This window comes from Dipodomys ordii, unplaced genomic scaffold (assembly GCF_000151885.1).
Source record: "Dipodomys ordii isolate 6190 unplaced genomic scaffold, Dord_2.0 Scaffold104, whole genome shotgun sequence".
Lineage (NCBI taxonomy): Eukaryota > Metazoa > Chordata > Mammalia > Rodentia > Heteromyidae > Dipodomys > Dipodomys ordii.
This window is the reverse complement of record NW_012267320.1, coordinates 1,460,573-1,473,553: the sequence shown is the minus strand read 5'-3', so window position 1 is coordinate 1,473,553 and position 12,981 is coordinate 1,460,573. Positions and strand designations below refer to the sequence as shown.

The 12,981-nt window shown below is 50.4% G+C and overlaps 1 protein-coding gene across 2 annotated transcripts in view; it reads left to right on the top strand.

The window, feature by feature from the left end:
* Dopey2 (dopey family member 2) overlaps window positions 1-12,981 on the top strand; it is a 90,874-nt gene that overhangs the window by 21,713 nt on the left and 56,180 nt on the right. For both annotated transcript variants that reach the window (XR_001175491.1, XM_013027541.1), the window contains exons 3-5: window positions 9,481-9,662; window positions 10,335-10,505; window positions 12,052-12,241. Coding sequence is in view for 1 of the 2 variants with exons in the window: in XM_013027541.1 (XP_012882995.1) it covers window positions 9,481-9,662; window positions 10,335-10,505; window positions 12,052-12,241 (543 nt within the window). In the remaining variant the exon portion in view is untranslated. The remainder of the gene's footprint in view (window positions 1-9,480; window positions 9,663-10,334; window positions 10,506-12,051; window positions 12,242-12,981) is intronic.

The window sequence follows — 12,981 nt, the reverse complement described above, 5'->3', positions numbered from 1 at the left end:
TTCAGCTCAAGGCAAGCGCTCTACCACTTGAGCTACAGCGCCACTTCCGGTTTTCTGGTGGTTTATTGGAGATAGGAGTCTCACGGTCTCTCCTGCCCAGGCTGGCTTTGAACCACGATCCTCAGATCTCAGCCTCCTGAGTTGCTAGAATTACAGGCGTGAGCCACCAGCGCCCCAGCACCTGGCAACAAAGCTGTTTTTTTGTTTTTCAGTGCAGGCTGGTATATATGGCTCTGTATGCTGCGCAAGTGCTACACCACTAAGCCTCACCCCCAACCTCAAGTGAGGTGGTATTTGTTTATTTATTTAATGTTCTGCTAGTGGGACTTGAACTCAGGGTCTTGAGCTCTTGCTCAGCTTTTTCATTCAAGGATGGTACACTTGAGCCACAAATCCACTTGTAGATTTTTGCTGGTTAATTGGAGATAAGAATCCCACGAGAAAAAAAAAAATCCCACGAACATTCCTGCCCTGGCTGGCTTTGCATTAATATCCTCAGATCTCAGCTCCCAGGTTAGATAGGATGACAGTTGTGAGCCACCAGTGCCCAGCTTTTATTTATTTATTTATCTATCTTTTTGTCAGTCATGGGGCTTGAACGCTGGGCCTGGGGTGCTGTCCTTCAGCTCTTCAGCTAAAGGCTAGTACTCTGCCACATGTGTCATGACACCACTTCCGGCTTTTTCTGTGTATGTGGTGCTGAGGAATCGAACCCAGGGCCTCATGCATGTGCGGCAAGCTTTCTACCACTGAGCCACCTTCCCAGCCCCAGTGCCCAGCTTTGATGTGTCTTTTCTGATTTGGAGATTCAACACAAGGCCTTATGCATGCTAGGCAAGTACTCTTCTGCCACACCCTGTGGTGTTTTGGTTTGTTTCCTGTTTGTTTTCTTTCCAGAAGATCCTGGTCATGTTTAGATGTCAGGTGACCGTGTGCCTCAGGAGGGTGGCCGCAGAAGCACATATTAGGACTAAGTCCTCCTGGTGATCCTGTTTTCCTTGGCAGAGATTTATGACTATGTGGACATGTGACTGTCTCTGGCCTATGAGATGTGGCAGAAAGCCCTGAGCCAGCTTCTGGGAAGGATTTCCTCCACTTCAAAGATAATGTGAAATCAAGAAACTCTTGTTTGTTTGCGTGTTGCTTTGGTCTGTAAAAGAATTTGAAGTCTGCATCTATGGTCAACATCTGAGGCATGAGAGGAAGAGAATAGTTCAGAGTTGAAGCCCAAAGCCGGGTGCTGGTATCTCACTCCTGTAATTCTAGCTACTCAGGAGGCTGAGATCTGAGGATTGCGGTTCAAAGCCAGCCTGGGCAGCAAAATCCATGAGGTTCTTTTTTTTTTTTTTGGGTCCGGTCTTGGGGCCTGAACTCTGGGCCTGGGCGCTGTCCCTCACTCAGCTCTTCCGCTCAAGGCACTCTACCACTTGAGCCACAGTGCCACTTCCGGCTTTTTTCTTTTTGCTTATGTGGTGCTGAGGAACCCAGGGCCTCATGCATGCAAGGCAAGCGCTCTACCACTGAGCCACCTTCCCAGGCCCTCTGTGAGATTCTTATCTTCAATAAACCACCAGAAAACCAGAAGTGGCACTATGGCTCAAGTGGTAGAGCGCTTGCCTTGAGCTGAAGTGCTGAGGGACAGTGCTCAGGCCCAAAGTTCAAGCTTCATGACCAACCAAAAAAAAAAAGTTGAAGTCCACCCTTGCCAGCACATAGGCATGAACAAGCCTGGGTCTTTTGGGAGAATTCTGGGGCCCTTTGCGTAAATCCAAGACAGAACCCTTCTCCTCTGGACTAGGGTGTCTTGGCCTGGTTGGGTGCCAAGCCCTGGAGGGTGTGTTTGTTACCATGCTGGCCTCTGCTCACTCCATGCCAGCTCACCTTCCCCACCCCAAGGTGTGATGGCCACAGTGTCTCCTGACACTGTCAGATGTCCCGTAGTGACAGTTACCCCAGTTGAGAGCCGCTGCCCTCGACTCTTGGTTTGAAAAGCAGAATGTTTTCTTCATTTAAACCCATGTGGTTCATTGGGCACTTCTCTGCCACCCTGGATCCCCCGAATGATGGAGCTGAGCCCGTCCCTGTCCAAGCTTGGCTCTTGCCAGTGGAAGTATTTTCATGTCCTCAGAAAAGGCAGGCAGTCCCCACCCTTGCCATCTGCACTGGAGTGGCTGCTGGCTGGGTCCAAGATTTTCACTAAATAATGGCAGAGGCTGCCAGGCGCTGTGCAATCCTAGCCTGTAATCCTAGCTGAGCTCTGAGGATTGTGGTTCAAAACCAGCCTGGGCAGGAAAGTCCGTGAGACTCTTATCTCCAATAAACCACCAGAAAACTGCAAGTGGTGCTGTGGCTCAAGGGGTAGAGTGCTAGCCTTGAGCTGAAGAGCGGAGGGATAGCGCCCAGGCCCAGAGTTCAAGCCCCACGACTAATAATAGTAATAGTAATAATAATAATGGCAGAGGCTGCTAGCATTCCAAGCACAGAACCATCACCGCATTTCTGAGGAGGTCGTGTTCTGCCTGCACTCCCTCTTAATCCAGCCACGGGTCTCTGCTCTTTGTTCTGAAACCAAGTTTTCGAGCCAATGGTATGTTGGGCTTGGCTTTTTCTGGAGGAAGCCCAGCTTTCATGTCCTTGTCACACTTCCTGTGCAGCCACCCAGGGCTGGTTCCTGTACAGTCTTGGTGCTGTGCAGATGGCTTGTTTCCAGGACAGGGAAGCCTCACCGGACCAGATAAGCAAGAGCTGTCAACCCAGTGATGAAGAGCGGGGCCCTTCTCAGCCTGCTGTTCTTGCTGGCTGGCCTGTTCCCAGCTGTTCATTGAGTAACCCATATACATTTCAGGTATGGGGCATCTTGGGTGCTGGAAGGAACCAGAACATTCTGGGAGCTTTGCCCCAAGTTCTCGAAACTGTTCAATTCCAGCACTGAGGATTGATCTTTAGTTCCAAAGTCCTCCAGTCAAAGGTGTTGTGGAGGAAGAGATAACACTCAGTCCTAGTAGACTGGAGCATGCCAGCTCTCTTCTTCGGGGTGTGATTCTTTGGAAGAATACTGAGTTCTACTGGTAGAACTTTTGGGGGCTGAAGTCTGCCTGGGATTTGTAATGAGACTCTTGTTTTCCAAATGTTCTTTCTTCTCTCCTAGCTCTGACTTTATGAAGTTGTGTTCCATATGTGTTAGAGCTGTGTTGTTTGTTAAGGCTGTCATTTGTATATAGATTAAAATATGTTTGAAAGACAGGAAAACTGATTCCTTGCCTGGTACCTATACACCAGTTGGACCTCTGACATTTGATCGTACATCCTTGTACACACGATTGTACATCCACACATATATCTGTGTTCACTGCATTGCAAGCTTTAGGCAACCTTCAGGTTGTGTGTGCTACATCTTCCCTCTTCCCACCACTTATCACTTCTGAACCTATTAGTTCTTTAACCTTGAAATAGAAACCACACCCCTCAAATGCACACACACACATACATGTCTGCGAGTCATGCATGCTTTCTTCTGTGAGCCCCTGTAATATGCTTGTCCCCTCTTCTGTTCAGACCATGACCCTCCACACCTGGTTCCATTGGGCCTCTACTGATTGAAGAAGACACTGATGCCTAGCCACGTGCTGGAGGCTTCACAGTGCAGACTGCCTTTCCTTTCAGTGTTCTAGCCCAACCAGAACCTCTGCAAAGCCCATGTTCCCCGGGGATGGGTGGGTGGCCATCAGAACTCCAGGCCTGTGTAGTGTGTGAGTCTAGAAACAAGTAGCACTGCAGAACCTTGCAGTCATCCAGAGTTGCTTTATGAGAAGGCGGGAAAACATCAGTAGGCAGATTAAGTGTCTTTAAGACTCTAAATGCAGTAAACTCAGGAGTGGTATTTGCTTGTAAGCTGTGGCTTGCTGGCTGTGAGGTAGAACAGGTATTAGGATGTCTTTTAGGAAGTAGTTTTGTGCTGAGTGTCGTGGCATAATCCTGTAATCTGAGCACTTGGGAGGCTGAGACAGAGGATCATGAGTTTGAGACTTATAGTAAGACTCCGTTTCAAGAAAAAAATTGTAGTGCAGATTCCCAAGTCAACTTGAAATCATTGTAACCACAAGACCTGACACACCCTGTGTGGTTGAAGGGCCTGTGACTCACAACTCCTGTGCATGTAGAGTGTGTGTGTGTGCATGTGTTTGTGTGATAGGGGATGTGTGCATATGTGTGCATTTTGTGTGCTGAGGTAGGTGTGCCTGTGAGTGTGCTCTTGTATGTGCATATGCTATGTGTGCACATGTAGGGTTTGGACCCATTCGTGTGCAGGTGTGGAATGTGTGTGTGTGTGTGTTGGGCCTGTGTTCAGCATTGATCCTGCTGCAGGAATGGAAATGGCCCAGTGACAGCATGTTTATGTGGAGTAAACAGTAGCTCAGAACACTCAGGGACAGGCTCAGCGAGGGAGCCCGCCTTGGCCTGGTCTGGTGGTTCTGAGTCTGTGTGCCCTTCTTTACTTCCCCTCCGCTGGCTTTCTGGGCTCTTCCCAGGAGAGATGGGCTAGAACATTCCCTCCCAGACAGACAGACAGAGCCAACTCTGGGTAAACAGTGAGGCTGTGAGTGCCAGCGGCGCAGCCAGTATACTGGTGGCTGACCACACCCTCTGCCTTTGTATACCCCACCCCAGCAGCAGGGCAGGCCAGGAGAACAGAAGTCAGCTCAGTTAGAGCAAGCCTGTGTAAGAGAACAAGAGGACAGCTGGCTTAACGTGAGAAGGCAGTTTGAAGAACATTTCCAAATGTGTGTCTCTAAGTCCACACATGGTCTAACCCACGTGTCCGCAGCTTTTCTGCTATGCAGCCCAGCAGGGATAGGGTTGGTGACTGAAGCCCACTGCAGACACTGCTGCTGACCATCGGGGCATGGCTCAGGGAGGGTGCAGAGCCCTCTGCCTGCAGGTGGCGCTATGTCAGCTGATGACCTTATTCAGAAGGCAGCTTCCTGTTTGTGTAGAATTGTGACAGTTAAACAAAGGCCACCTATGGGACCAAGGCCTGCAATCCTCCCAGAGGCCTGGCCAGTGTGCCCTTTCTCTACCTTGCCTCTTGACGCCACTTCCCAGCCCCCAAGTCAGGTAAGGCCTGATGCTTACCGCCATCAGAACTGTGCTAAGTCCTGGCCAGTTTGTTCTTTCTCAGTGTCTTCTCTCTGATTCTGTCTAAAGGGCACAGTTGGTGTCCCTTAGTAAGGAGGTCACTTGGGTGTTGAACTTTGTGCCTGCCGCCTGACCAGTATGACTCACTGAAATATCTTACAGTTTCATTATAACACCAAATGAGCATCCTTAATGGATGACAGACTTACAGAAGGAAGCCATGCTGGCTCTGTCGGGATGGTACATGTTCCTTATTTGCTGGTTGAAAGGTGTGATTGAGGTTGGCTTGCCTACAGTTCCCTGTAGACAGCATCTGGAGGTCTGCGAAGGCAGGTTAGCACTGTCCCTTCTGGGAACTTTTCAAGGAAATATTTTGCCACGTTTATTTAAAAACAAACCACAACTTCTCACCCTTCCCTCTCATATTGTTACATTATCTTTGCTTAGAACATTTTTACTCAGTGGTAAAACACGAAGCCTAAAATTTATCACTTTGAACATTTTTATGCATATTAAATTACTCGAGTTCGTGGTCTGCCTTTCTAAATCAGTTTGTGTTCTGGAGAATATCATCCTGTCAGTTTGTATAATGTCGAAGGAAAACATGGCAGAGATGTTTCCTTGGAACCAAACTTTCTTGGCTTCTAGTTTAATTTTTTTCAAACTTATATTTTATAATTATATCTTCTTCATTTATTGATTGATTTACTTGCTTATTTATTTACTGATTATTGCTGGGGATCCAGCCCAGGGCCTAGTGCGTGCTGATAAGCACATACATACCACTGACCTACTCTTTTAGCCCCTACTATTTTAAGGTCAGCCTATGAGCCTGTGACTGTAATGTGGTCACAAATACTGTCCTTATCTCAATGATAGCTCGGGGAATGCTTTTAGATTAGTACAGTCCCCGAGTGAAATGATAGGAAGTTTAATTTCCTGCTAACCCCAGTGTTTTCTTTCCCATATGGCATGTTGAAAACGTGGCCATTTGTCTCTCTCAGTTCACCTGCTTCTCTGAGAGATTTGTCCTTTGCTTTAGAATATTTAGAATATCCCCTAAACTATAAATAGCTAAGCTCATGAGCCAGCCAGTTTGGGTTTCTGTTTCCTGAAAAGCCACGCCCACACATGGATCTGCCTGAGACGTATTTGCTGATTTTTTGATCAAACTTCTTGACTGGAGGCTGGAAAGGGAAAGACAGATGCTGGTGGCCTACCTACCCGGATGCCAGCCTTGGCAGCTCTCTGGGAGGAGGGAGGGCAGGAGGGAAGGCCTGAGAAGAGAAGCTGGCTTGTCACTAGCTTGTCACAGGGGACGCTCATATAAGAGGAGCCATACTGGGCTGGGAAGGTGGCTCAGTGGTAGAGTGCTTGCCTTGCATGCCTGAGGCCCTGGGTTCAATTCCTCAGCACCACATAAGCAAAAAAGAAAAAAAGCCGGAGGTGGCGCTGTGGCTCAAGTGGTAGAGCACTAGCCTTGAGCTGAAGAGCTGAGGGACAGCGCCCAGGCCCAGAGTTCAGGCCCCACTACCGGACCCAAAAAAAAAAAAATAAGAGGAGCCATACAATGTCTGTTGTGACTGACAGTGTCCTCAGGGTGTACCCTGTTAGCATGTGTCAGAACTGCCTTTCTCTTTAAGGCTGAATACCATTCCACTGTGTGTTGGTACCATGTTGGTACATTCATTCATTTTTGGACACCTGGGTGGTTTCTACGTGGGGCGGATTGTGAATGGTGCTGTGGTGAGCATGAGAACGAGTCCTTCTCCCGCCCCCCCCCCAAGTGGGGTTGCTGAGTTGTATGCTAATCGGATGTGCTTAGTCTTTGGAGGTGTCACCACACTGGCGGAACCATTGTGTCCCCACAGTGTTGAGTACTGGCAGACTTAATCTCCCCTTGGAGAAGCACTAGCCTCCCCTCCCCCCCAGTGTCTTTAGATGATCTTCTAGTGACTGAGGGCATGAGGACTGATGGCTCACAGGCAGAGGGGGTTTCTTTCTTTCCTCTCCTCTCTTCTCCTCTCCTCTCCTCTCCTTTTCTTTTCTTTTCTTCTGAGATCCTCAGATCTGAGTAGCTAGGATTACAGGTGTGAGCCACCTGCGCCGGGCTGTAATTGCATTTCTGTCAGAAGAGGTATTGGTAAAGGTGGAGAAGGTCATGCCAGGGCAGCAGACAAGCCCCGAATCTCAGTGACTTTGCAACGTGCTTTAGTTCTGGCTCTGCAGTTTCTCAGAGCCCCAGGTCGGGAAGGATTTCATTTCTACCTCTATTTCATGGTCTTAGAGGCAGGAGAAAGGACTTGCCAGCTTCAGGTGGCTCGGGTAGTTCCACTGATCTCATGGCCAAAGTAAGTTACCATCCTGGGGTCGGTCAAAAGGCAGAATGAAGGGATGGGCTCCCGCTTTGTACAGGCGAAGGGGCAATGTGACCATGTTCTCAGTGAGCCCTGGGTGGCGCAAGTAGGGTTCCAAGCTGAGTCTTCAGGACTCAGTTGATACACAGAAGCAGTGATGGTGATGGTGATAGGCCTGGCAGTTCCGCCTGCTCCTGTGTACCGTGTGCAGCCTCTGCCCTTCATACCGCCTGCTGCACGCTGCACCTCCCACCTGCTTCTTGTCCTCTCCTACAGTTTGTGGCCTCCTCCATTCTTCCTCTCCGCCATCTCTCTCTCTTTTTTGGGGGTGGGGAGAGTGGTCGTGGGACTTGAATTCAGGGCCTGGGTGCTGTCTCTGAGTTCAAATTTCATTCAAGTGCTCTGTCACTTTGAGCCACAATGCCACTTCTGGTTTTCTGCTGGTTAATTGGAGGTAAGAGTCTCAGGGACTTTCCTGCCTAAGCTGGCTTCAAACTATGATCCTCAGATCTCAGTCTCCTCAGTAGCTAGGATTACAGAGCCACCAGCACCCAGCCCTGTTTCTCTTTTTATGTGAGTACATTATTCAAGTCATTTTGTGGGCTTTCTCTTTGTTTCCGTATAAATAACGTTTTAAGATATTCCTTGGCCAGGTGCTGGTGGCTCGCACCTGTAATCCTACTTACTCAGGAGGCTGAGATTTAAGGATCATGGTTCAAAGCCAGCCCGGGCAGGAAAGTGAGACTCTTATCTTCAGTAACCCACCAGAAAATCGGAAGTGGCTCAAGTGGTAGAGCACTCGCCTTGAGCTGAAGGGCTGAGGGGACAGCGCTCAGGCCCAGAGTTCAAGCCCCACAACCAACAAAAAGAAGAAGAGGAGGAGGAGGAGGAGGAGGGAGAGGAAAAAGAGGAAGAAGGAGGAGGAGGAGGAGGAGAAGAAGATGTAGGTCTTTGGTCCTGGACCAGTGCTCCTGAGCCATGGATGGAATGCATTGGCACAGTAAAGGTTCCAGACCGCCTGCTTCCTTTCAGGCAGTGTGCAAAGTGCTGAAGACAGCAGAGATGCACAAGATAAACCCCTCAAGCTGCACAGAGGAGGCGTGGCCCCTCGAGCTGTGCAAAGGCCAGTCTGGGGGCTCTTCCGCCTCCCTGCAGTGGGGAGGTGCCCGCTAACTCCACACGGGTGGCCGCTGAGCGTTCATGCAGAAGACACCGATTGTTCTGTGTTGTGGCGGTGTTTGGAGCTGGGGAATTGAAATAATGGGGCAGACAGGAGCCAGGCTGCGGAGGCCTTTTTTACCCCATGCCCTGAGTGCATCCCCCTACGTGGGAATGCTGTGTTACGGAGTCATCGGGAGCATCCTGCCACAGTGGTCTCAGTGATTGCACAACGCCATGGGAGGATGCCTCCTCCCCCTGGTGCTGGGGCAGGGACTGTTACTGAGCTGTTCGCAGCCCAAGAACAGCTTTGGTCTTTCCGTTACCTTGGCTTGGTCTTGGCTCCAGCTAGTACCAAAAGGGTTTTCATATGTGTCCTGTGTCCTGTCCTGCACATAAAGCCTCGCCCACCAAGGAATACTGGTGTTCCATCCCAACAGGGGTCCCGGGGTCCCTCTTTGCACCATCCAGGAAGGACCCCTCCTCAGAGCCCCCTGGCTGGGAGAAGGAGGAGATAAGTCAGACTTCTCCCTGGCAAACATCTGGAGCCTTCCATGGCACACACGCCAACCTCTTATCAGGAAGAGCTTTTCTGCCCTGATGTTGTGCATGTTCTATGCGTGGGTTCCAAGGTATTGCCAAGAGCAGTCACTGATGCCTGCCTCCTTTCCAGCCTGGGCCCTCTGGGTCTTTGTCCTGCACGCCCCTTTCTTCCAGTGGTGGTGGGGGGGTGAAGGGATGGCGGGGGAGGGGGCTTCTGACCTGGGAGGTTTGCTTGCGCTCTGGATCACACCGCGGCCTTCATCCCATGTTTTTCCTTGTTCTGCAGGCACTTCAGAGCAACCTGAAGTATTCCTTGTTGCCAAGACGCCTCATTATCAGCAAGAGATTAGCTCAGTGTTTGCACCCTGCCCTACCCAGTGGTGTACATTTAAAAGCCCTGGAAACCTATGAGATTATCTTTAAAATCGTGGGGACCAAATGGCTGGCCAAGGACTTGTTCCTGTACAGGTACGGTGACTTCTCCACTGGAATACTTTTTATTACCTGAGTAATCCATGTTTCAGTTCACGAGATTCGAGAATGTTCAACAGGCCAGCATGGCGGAAGGGGAGCATGGCACAAATTAGTCACAAAACCCACACAGGGGGGTCACCTTGGGGAAAGGCCATGTCCAGCTTATGAAGAAAACCCGTATGTGCATACAGCTTGGTGCCTGCTCTTTAAATAATGGTGTCTTATGACCATCTCCTGTTAAACGTGAATCTGTGTCACCAGCTCAGATGGCAGTCCTGCTCTTCATAAGAGGGATGGGGTGGGCATCAGGCATCGGTGACATGACTTGTCCAGCATGTACCAGGCCCTGGGTTCCATCCCCAGCACCAGTGAAAACACATGAGTACCAGAATCAAGAGCTCTTCTAGCCGGGTGATGGTGGCTCTCGGCTGTAATCCTAGCTACTCAGGAGGCTGAGATCTGAGGATCACAGTTCAAAGCCAGCCCGGACAGGAAAGCCCATGAGACTCTTTTGTTGTTGTTGTTGTCGGTTGTGGGCCTGAACTCTGGGCCTGGGTGCTGTCCCTCCTAAGACCGACCCCCCCAAAAAAAAAATAAAAATAAAAAAGAGCTCTTCCTTCTGATCACCTGCAACTTCTAACCACTGTCCTGCTTTTCTTTCTATAGCTGTGGCCTCTTTCCCCTCTTGGCAAACGCAGCCATGTCTGTGCGTCCAGTGCTGCTGGGCCTATATGAGAAGTACTTCCTCCCACTGCAGAAGCTGCTTCTACCCAGTCTCCAGGCTTTTCTCGTGGGCCTGCTCCCTGGTCTGGAGGAAGGCTCCGAAATCTATGACAGGTAGGCAGATGTCTAGTCCTGCGGCCACTTTTATATATAAGATAGAAATAGAAAGAAGCCAAGACACGGGCTTTTAACAAGAGAGCTGCTTCCCATGCCTGTGGGCCCTACTTGAGGTAGCGTCTTCTCCCAGGAGCCTTGCCCTGGGACCCCTGAGATGGCATGCTTTACCCACAGAAGCGTCCTGGCTAGGGAGGGAGACTGTGATGCAGATCTCTAGTATGTACTGTCCACATTGTCTGACAAATGGCCCTGGGTCATGACAGACTTGTCCTGGGTCCCACTACCTGGACCCTGAAGGGCTGACTCTGAAAACACAGGTGAGCTGCCCCAGCACACATTGTCTTCTGTCTTCTTTGCAAGTTGGAATCCTTAACTGGGAGAGAGTGAGCAAAGGGGTGACATTGTCCAAAAAGAAATGTACTCTTTATCCGTGACTCAAGTCACTGTACCCACTCCGTTCATCACTTTTACAATAACAATTTTTTTTTTTTTTGGTCGGTTGTAGGCTTGAACTCTGGGTCTGGGCACTCTGGGTCTGAACTCTTCAGCTCAAAGCGAGTGCTCTACCACTTTAAGCCACAGTGCCACTTCCGGTTTTCAGGTCGAGATAAGAGTATTACAGACTTTCCCACCCAGGCTGGCTTTGAACTGTGATCTACAGATCTCAGCCTCCTGAGTAGCTAGGGTAACAGGTGTGAGACCAGTCCCTGGCAACAATAAGTATTTTAAGAAAAACAAAAGAAAAAAGAAATGGAATCCTTGCAGAGTATGAGTCTGAGCACTCAGGCAAGGGGGACAGGTGCCTCCGCTGGGTCACTGGACATCTGTCACCACCAGCCCGCAGGTGGCTTTTAGTGCTGACAGGGAGGCGCCTCTCAAGTACAGCCCTGCCACTGCACACAGCAGAGCCCGGCCTTAGTCCTGAGCTGCTCACAGAAGGCGCTGACTGTGTGTCACGGGAGAGCTAGGTAGGCCGAGATAGCTGCAGAGCTGCGGGCCCCGGCACAGGAGCTTCTCAGAGCAGAGGTCAGCAGGTGCAGGTGCTGAGGGCAGGTGGAAGGGAAACACTGTGCCCAGATGTGTGGAATTTGCAGGCTGGCCGAGCTGGCTGGTGTTCTGAAGTGAGTGCCACCCGGCAGATATCTGGCTGTTTGCACAGGGACATCTCTGTAGTTGTAAGCCTTTGGTTTGCCCCATCAGCATTTTGTTGTGTTTTCTGGAGGACACCTTGCCCTTTCGCTATAAAGCCGTTGATCTGCTCCCTTCTACATCCAGGCCAAGCCTGGGGGTGGAGGCAATCCCTGAGCCATGGCGACACGGCTGAGCAGAGTTTCCTGTTGGCTGGGGCACTGTGCCTCTCAGTGATATGTTTGTCTTAGCAAATTTCCATTCAGTATGACAGCTGATGGGGGGAACACCGAAGGGCCAGAGAGGGCAGCAGCTCAGAACAGGAGAAGGAGGGGCCTCCCCACCGGGACAAGTCTGTTCGTGGTGATCTAGAAGATGGGATGAACCCCTAAATGCTTTCATGTCTTGTTTACAGGACAGATGCCCTGCTCCTGAGACTGTCCCTGGTGGTGGGCCGGGAAGTGTTCTATACCGCCCTGTGGGGAAGCGTCCTGGCAAGCCCGTCCATTCGCCTCCCCGCCTCGCTCTTTGTGGTGGGCCACATCAACAGGGACTTGCCTGGGAAGGAGCAGAAGTACATGCTGGGGACCGACCACCGGCTCACGGTAGGTATTGCGTTCTTTCCAGAGGCAGAGGGGCGGGCATGGTCTCTAATATACCATGGGTGTCACCAAGGCTGCAGAGGTGCGTCAGGGAGCAGGGGAGAGGGAGGCATTTGCTGGTGCTGAGCTCCCAACAAGAGCTGAGGCTGCATCACCGTGAGGTCAAGTCTGGCAATGGGCTTCTTTTGTAATCAGGCATGGAGGATCATGCATTTGGGAAAGGTGCTCATATCCACAGGGTCCTGTGGGGACTGCATGTCTTCACAGCAGCGGAGCATGCCTGGAGAGCATCTGAGCCAAACCTTGGCTGCCTGGCTGGTGCTCCCCTGCTCTGTCGACCCCAGACACCACACCTGCATGGAGCCCCCATTTGTCACCCCAGCCACTCTCGGCCCTGTTTCTTCCTCTGTGCTCTCCTCTGACTGCTCTTAAACCTAAGTGGTCAGGTTCTCCAAGTGTCAGGCTCCAGGCCCATGGCAAGAAGCTGTGTTCTCTGGCAGCCACATCCCTTCTCATGAGCTGAGAAATGCCAGCTTCCAAGAGCATTGCCTTTGCCCCATCCCTACTGCTTGTGCTTAATTAACTTATTTAATTTAATTTTATTTATTTATCTTCCTTCCTTTCTTCCTTCTTTCCTTCCTTCTTTCCTTCCTTCCTTCTTTCCTTCCTTCCTTCCTTTCTTTCTTTCTTTCTTTCTTTCTTTCTTTCTTTCTTTCTTTCTTTCTTTCTTTCTTTCTTTCTTT